The sequence below is a fragment of the Rutilus rutilus genome, assembly GCF_951802725.1.
Source record: "Rutilus rutilus genome assembly, chromosome: 9".
NCBI lineage: Eukaryota > Metazoa > Chordata > Actinopteri > Cypriniformes > Leuciscidae > Rutilus > Rutilus rutilus.
Window position 1 is genome coordinate 2,108,477 of NC_140223.1, and position 7,440 is coordinate 2,115,916.

The 7,440-nt window shown below is 34.1% G+C and overlaps 1 protein-coding gene across 2 annotated transcripts; it reads left to right on the forward strand.

The window, feature by feature from the left end:
• The first annotated feature begins 1,434 nt into the window (after nt 1–1,434).
• anapc15 (anaphase promoting complex subunit 15) lies at nt 1,435–5,334 on the forward strand. Of its 2 annotated transcripts, none has more exons than XM_084420142.1 (5): nt 1,435–1,550; nt 2,355–2,476; nt 2,727–2,786; nt 2,882–3,019; nt 4,647–5,334. In XM_084420142.1, exons 2-5 carry the CDS (start codon nt 2,357–2,359, stop codon nt 4,671–4,673), a joined length of 345 nt encoding a protein of 114 aa, XP_084276268.1. In that variant the 5' UTR covers nt 1,435–1,550; nt 2,355–2,356; the 3' UTR covers nt 4,674–5,334. The 2 variants fall into 2 exon arrangements, with proteins under 2 accessions (XP_084276268.1, XP_084276267.1); XM_084420141.1 differs by having other exon boundaries at nt 4,677–5,334.
• The last annotated feature ends 2,106 nt before the right edge of the window (nt 5,335–7,440 follow it).

Genomic DNA, 7,440 nt, shown 5'->3' on the forward strand with positions numbered 1-7,440 from the left:
GGTCTGCTGCAAACCAGCAAAGGTGTGTTCTGACACCTTTCTATCATGGGCAGCATTACGTTTTTCAGCATTTTTTTGAGCTACAGTAGCTCTTTTGTGTGATCGGACCAGCGTTTGCTCCCCGTGTGCATGTGTGAGTCTTGGGCGTCCATGACCCTGTTCACCTTTTCACCTCTTCACCTCTTTTGGTAGGTACTCACCACTGCAGACCGTAAACACCCCACAAGACCTGCTGTTTTGGAGATGCTCTGATGCAGTTGTCTTGCCATCACTATTTGGCCCTTGTCAAAGTCACTCAGATCTTTTCACTTACTCTTTTCTCTGCTTCCAACTCATGAAATTCAAGAACTGACTGTTCAGTTGCTGCTGAATATATCCTCTTGACAGGTGCCACTGTATTCATATAATAAATTATATTCACCACATCTATCAGTGGTTTAAATGTTGTTGCTGATCAATGTAATACAGTATAAACCTTTAATCTGTCTCTACCGCAACACAAAGTCTTTACCGCAACACCTAAAAATGCTGCGGTAAAGACGTGCTGCGGAAATGACATTTTTGCTAATATTGCAGATAACTGGCAGCTAGCAAGGTCTGATACATCAGTTTTGACTTTTAGCAACAACTATACATGTATTCAATAGTAATATAAATACATTTTTAAAATGTAATTCAAAATACACAATTACTAAGCTGAATGGTAAGGATGCACAATAAATACTTAAGAAGAAAAGATGATCTTTATCTTATTTTTTCTGGATCTTGTGAGTGACTTAATGGAGGTGGACCTATCTGTCAGACATGTGCTCACATGCTAATTTCTGTTTCCATAGAAACCAGATTTGTTTGGCTTTTAGCAATGTCAGTGTTGCAGTAAGGACTCAAAATTGTGGGACAGGTTTATTTAAATGAAAATAAATCATATAAACAAATATACTTTATATAAAAAATAACTTTAAGATGGCGTAAAGTCATATGTATATAAAACTAATTCATTTGAAATAATGTCATATTGTAAAAGAATGAGCTACATTTATGTATCTCAACATTGAAACCACAGGTGTGGGACATGAGCAAAAATGGTGTTTGGACCTATGAATGCTTCATAATTTTACATTAAATCATATTATTTATTCATAATTTTTTATGTCAAGGTTGACGCTACGTTTATATTTATGAAGCATCAAATGACAAATTTTAACATAAATCAAAAATTTCACTACTGGGACTTAAAAGTACTCTCACACACACATCTGTCATATTCAGCACGATGCATTACTGTAAGAGATTGCGTGCAGTAAAAGTTCAGTTAATCTTCAATCACATTTGCTTTGATCTGCTCGAGGAACTCGCGTGATATCACACGACAATCATACGATTTTTGTGAGTAACTCGTGAATGTTTTTATACGCTTTTCAGAGTTCTGACACTGAGCGCATGAAGGGCGGAACTAAAAATCACGTGATGGTGTTTCCGAGGAGAGGAACTTCCGGTGCAACACCAGAGGCCGCCGTGTGTTTACATTTGAACTTTCTGCGGAGCTGCAGGTAAGTCATATTATATATATATATTAAAGACTATTTTATTAAACTTTATCAGGCACGCTATTTACACAAGTGACCGGGATACCGTGTCTCTTCTGTGTGTGTTATTTATTTATGAAGAATAAACAAACAACCTATACAGAAAGTACCATAATAATGCGATATACCGCAATACTGACATTCATATTTAACTGATATTTACACAATACTACCGAATCGCACATGTGAAGTAATGCCACGCATTTACATGTTACTTTAATAACACATTTTTATGATATACCATGATATTCTTATACATTTCTTTGAGTACGATGGCATCTCTAAAGAACACCATGATATTACCATGTTTTCCCACATGTTCTGGTAATACCACAATGTATTTTCTTTTTGTACTTTATAAAAATATCATAAAAACAAGGTATTACTGACTTACATGTGATTAAACATGCTAGTTTCAGTATACTATGGTCATTTCTAAAATTGTAGTGCCATCCATTTACATTGTACTCAAAGAAATGTATAAGAATATCATGATGTGTAATAAAAGTGTGGTATTTTTGTAGTACCATAGTATGGTTTTATGATATACCAAGATATTATACATTTCTTTGCGTATGATGTAAATGCATGACATCACTAAAACAATAACATGTGAAAAACACAGTAATACCATGGTGTTTTTAGTGTTGCCTTGCATTTGCATAGTATTAAAAAATATTTTGGTATTTGGTTAAAACATGGTATTACCGCAGTCCTTGTTCACTTGTGTGTGTGTGTGTGTGTGTGTGTGTGTGTGTGTGTGTCCAGAGATGTCCACCCTCTTCCCGTCTCTGTTCCCGCGTGTGACGGAGTCTCTGTGGTTTAATCTGGACCGTCCGTGTGTGGATGAAGCTGAACTACACCAACAAGAGCAGCAGCACCAGACCTGGGTCAGTGTGTGTGTGTGTATGTGTCATGGAGTGTGAGTGAATGAATGAGTGTGTATATGTGAGAGAGAGAGAGTGTGAGAGTGTGTGTGTGTGTGTGTGTGTGTGTGTGTGTGTGTGTGTGTGAGTGCGAGTGTGTGAAAACTGCTGAACGTGAGTGTGTGTGTGTAAGTGTGTGTCTGAGTGTGAGTGTGTTTGTGTGTGTGAGAACTGGTGAGTGTGTGTATGCGCTGATGAAGCTGTCTGTCTTCAGTTGCAGAACATCGCAGAGAAAGACAACAACCTGATGCCCATCGGCCGGCCCATCTTTGAGGTGCGCATGAGAACGCATGATGTTCAGATCCGATTCCTGACAATATCATATATAATATAATATCATATCTAACACGTTCTTTACACTCATGCCAGACCTTCGACGAGGAAGAGGAGGAGGATGATGAAGACGAGGAGGACAGTGAGGAAGACTCAGAGGACGATGAAGACATGCAGGACATGGATGACATGAACATCTACAACGAGTTTCCTGACGATGGAGAAATTAATGAGGTCAAGAGATACACACACACACACACAGTCAAACGAGCAAAACAACTACACTGTAAAAAATTATTTACATGATTTGTTATCACAACTCTTTTTCTTTGTCAAATCAACTTGGGTTCAGAGAACATAATATTTGGATTTTCGGTTGATTAAACCAATCTCCTTCGTTGTATTAACTCAATTTGTATTGCAATGAACTCAATTTTAAGGAAACCAGGTAACTTATTTTTTTAAAGTTAAACCAACAATAATTTTTACAGTGTAGTGAATATAATGATTAATTATGGTTTGTGTGATAAAGGTTACAACAATAACATCATATAATGATAGATTGGAAAATATTCAGGGCATTTAAAAACCTAACATTTTGCCATTATTATTATACAGTAATCAACATTTGAAGTGGATCAAAAAAGTTAAAGTTGTCCTAAGAATAAATAAAAAATGTATGTAGAACTTTGATGAAAGGTTTTGATCCACTTCAAATGTTGACTACTGTATATAAATATCTTCAATGTCTTTAAATATGTAAAGGGATGTTTTTAGGTGAGACACTATCTGTGTTGTTCATGCACTGAGCTCTATTTTACTTCTATAACATGTGACTAGTGGAAAGAAAACACTCAGAAAATACAGATTTAAGAGTTTATTTTATTGCATCTGTAGATTTCAGTCTCAATACATATCTTTAAAGATGAGTTTTGTCCTCCACTTCAGCAGCACTTACATACACCAAAACTTACAGCTTTATTCATATCTATATTCTGAAGGATTTTACTGAGGGGTTTGTTCATAACATCATTAACCTGATTTTTATAACATTTTATTCTTAAAAACATGGTAAAAAATGTGTTTTTTTCTGGCTGTTGACGACATTTTCTGATTTATGGAGTGATAAAAAGAGATATCAAGAATCCCCTCAGTAAAAACCTTTAACTCTAATATGAAAACAAAATCAGACAAGAATTTTGAACCTGGCTTTATCCAATATCCAGATTAATTCTCTGGAAATGTATGCAAATCCATGCATATTTAATTAGAAAACGCCTCATTTGCATATAAAACATTTCAGAAAACTTGTAATACAAAAAAATGTGTTTAATCATCTGGGGAAGTATGATGAGATATATTAGTTAAATATTGACCTGTAGGGTCTTTCCTTCACTGCAAAAAATGCTTTTCTTACTCAGTATTTGTGTCGTTTCCAGTCCAAATATAAAAAAATTCTTAAATCAAGATGCATTTACTAGATGAGTAAAAGGCCATAAGATATTATGTCTTGGTTCAAAATTAATTGAGTTTTTGCTTAAAACAAGCTAAATTATCTGCCAAAGGGGTGAGAAAAATAATCTTGTTTCTGTTTGAATTAAGATTAGATAAAATAAGATTTTTCTTACCCCAATTGCAGATCATTTTGCTCGTTTTATTTGCTTTATTTTAAACAAGATATAATATCTAATGGGATTTGACTACTTTAGTAAATCCATCTTGATTTAAGAATCTTTAGATATTTGGACTGGAAACAAGACAAAAATACTGAGTGAGTAAAGCGTTTTCTGCAATGTTAAATGCTGACAAACGTTGATTCTAGTAAAGTTCAGTTTTGAAGAGATCTGAGTTTTGATTTTAGGTGACTGACGTGAGTGTCGCTCACTGATAGGTCGACATGGAAGGAGCCGATCAAGACCAGGACCAGTGGATGATCTAGACCAGATCAGTCAATCAGACGATAAACTGGAGCTGGCGATGGAAAGAAGTGTCCGTGTGCTGCTGAAATACTCAAATGACTGTTATTTATACGTGTCACACACACACACACACAAGACCGTCAGCTCAAGTGTTCAGTGTTACTAAAGAACCACTTCACTGCAAAAAGTGCTTTTCTTACTTAGTATTTTTGTCTTGTTTCCAGTCCAAATATCAAACATTTCTTACATCAAGATGCATTTACTACAGTAGTAAAAGGCCATAAGATATTAAGTCTTGTTTTCTGGGGAAATGAATGGACTGGACACAAGACAAAAATACGGAGTAAGAAATTCATTTTTTGCAGTGTTCGTGTTTCTCGTAAAACCAGCACTTATCGCAACATGAACTTTCGTCACTTCTCAGGCTTGTAGAAAGTGTTCAGTGACTCTTTGGTCAGTCTATAAAGTTATTGAGTTACTGGGCATTTCTGCATGTCATCCAGACAAGTGTCAGGATTCAGGAGTTCATGCGTCACACACCGCATTTACAGCTCAGAAACGCTGACGGCTTTATCCTCATGTTTGTATCATATGTCTTTGTGGTTGTAAATAAATTTGTAGTCAATTGTTCATGTTGTACAAATGGTTGATTTGTTAACTTCCCATCCCATTTAAATAGAAGCATCGTTAACACTCTACAGTAAGGTTCATTAGTTAACATGAACTAAGAATGAACAATACTTCTACAGCATTTATGAATCTTAGTTCATATTAATCTCACCATTTACTAATACGTTATTACAATCAAAGGTTGTATTTGTTAACATTAGTTAATGCACTGTGAACTTACATGAACAGCTGTATTTTTATGAACTAACATTAACAAAGATTAATAAATACTGTAACACATGTATTGCTCACTGTTAGTTCATGTTAGTAAATACATTAACTAATGAACCTCATTGTAAAGTGTTACCGAATCATCTGTTTAGTTTGGCATTTTTAAATCATTCAAGACGTGAAGGGTCGAATTTTGTCATAATTTATTCACCGTCATGTTCCTCTAAACCTGTGTGATCTCTGCTCTCCAATCTCATCTGCATTTGTGTAATGTAAATATGATGCACAAAGACATGTCTCACACACACACAAAGGTTTATGATACCAGTGCCTTTTACTTTCATGATATGGAAATATTAGCCATACTGGTTTAGAAGGACATGTTTGTTTTATGATATTAATAGAGGGCACTTTGAAGTCATTAACATTATATTTAATTGGATCCAGTTATGACTTTTTGATTAGAAAATAGATGGGGTAAATTTCCATTTCATACCAACTTTAATTTACAATATGACTTAATGCGCTTATTAAATCACAAAGGCTTAAATAAATATATGTGCTGCATAATTCAGAGAAAACCCCATCACTGTGTTCTTTTGCAAAGCGAGTTTTCCACCAAAATAAAGTTTGAAAAAATAGAATTAAGAATAAATTTAAGTATAAAGAATTTTAGTATTGTAATTTTACATTATATTATTTTATATTATTTTTCTTAAATACTTTTATTTTTATTTTACAGTGAAATATTGCAACCATAACATTCCTGTTTAATATTTAATAATAATGAATAATAATTATTTATAAATTATATTCTTATTTAAAGTTATTATATAATGATATGTAATGTATTCTATAATAATGTAAAATATATTATTATTTTATAGACATTGATATATAATCCAAACAATTTAGATGATACATAAATGATTAAATAGAGTAATTAAATGATTAAAGTTGCTATTGAACGAGTGATGTGACAGATCATTTCTTCCATATTGTGACATGTTTCAGAGTGTAAGAGATTGTTGAAAAAGATTAAATGTAGGGCGGGGCTTGATTCTGTGAATCCGTTATTGATTGGATGTTGAGATGTGGGCGTGGCTCTAAAAAAATTCAGGGGCGGAGTTTAAGCGCACTAAATGATTGGTTAATCCTGCATAGAGAAGACTGACGCTTCACTGGAAGATCCAGTTATGACATTTTGATTAAACATTACAAGGTAAAAACATTTTTATAAAAAGAAACGTACATGGATGAATATTTCACAATAAGATCAATGATATGCATTTAGAAAACAAGAGCGAATTTCATTCCATGCTATATATGCATGAGTGAAGAGTAGCTAGGGACTCACCGCGCCTTCAAATTAGTCCATTTCAGGTGCGAATATAAAAAATAAATTCCAATTAGAGGCACTTCAAGAGAGTCCGCACACTCCACCAAACACAAGAGACGTCAAAAAGACAGATCAAATCAAAGGATTTTACTGAAAAACGTGGCAAACGTTTCAGTCACATCTGACCTTTCTCAATGCCAAGCTTACAATGCTATAAATGCAGGAGCCATCTTAATTTATGAAGTCACATGGTTACATAGATCACATGATCAACCAAAGCCAAGACCAATGAAGGATCCAAACACAGTGTTGGACAGCATGCTACAAGACGGAGAGAGAAAGAGAATTTAAAATAAATAAATAAACGAAGATTTTTTTTAGAAAAGTGAATAATTAAATAAAAAAAAAAAAAAATACTTAAATAAATGTAAAGTTCACATGCTGTTAAAGTTCACAAGTGAATGAATGAAACACTTTACTGTTCATAATCTCCTCACACTCGTTCTATAGGCTGAGAAACACGATGTTGTCATGTTGTGTTGTTAATGTTGAGAGCT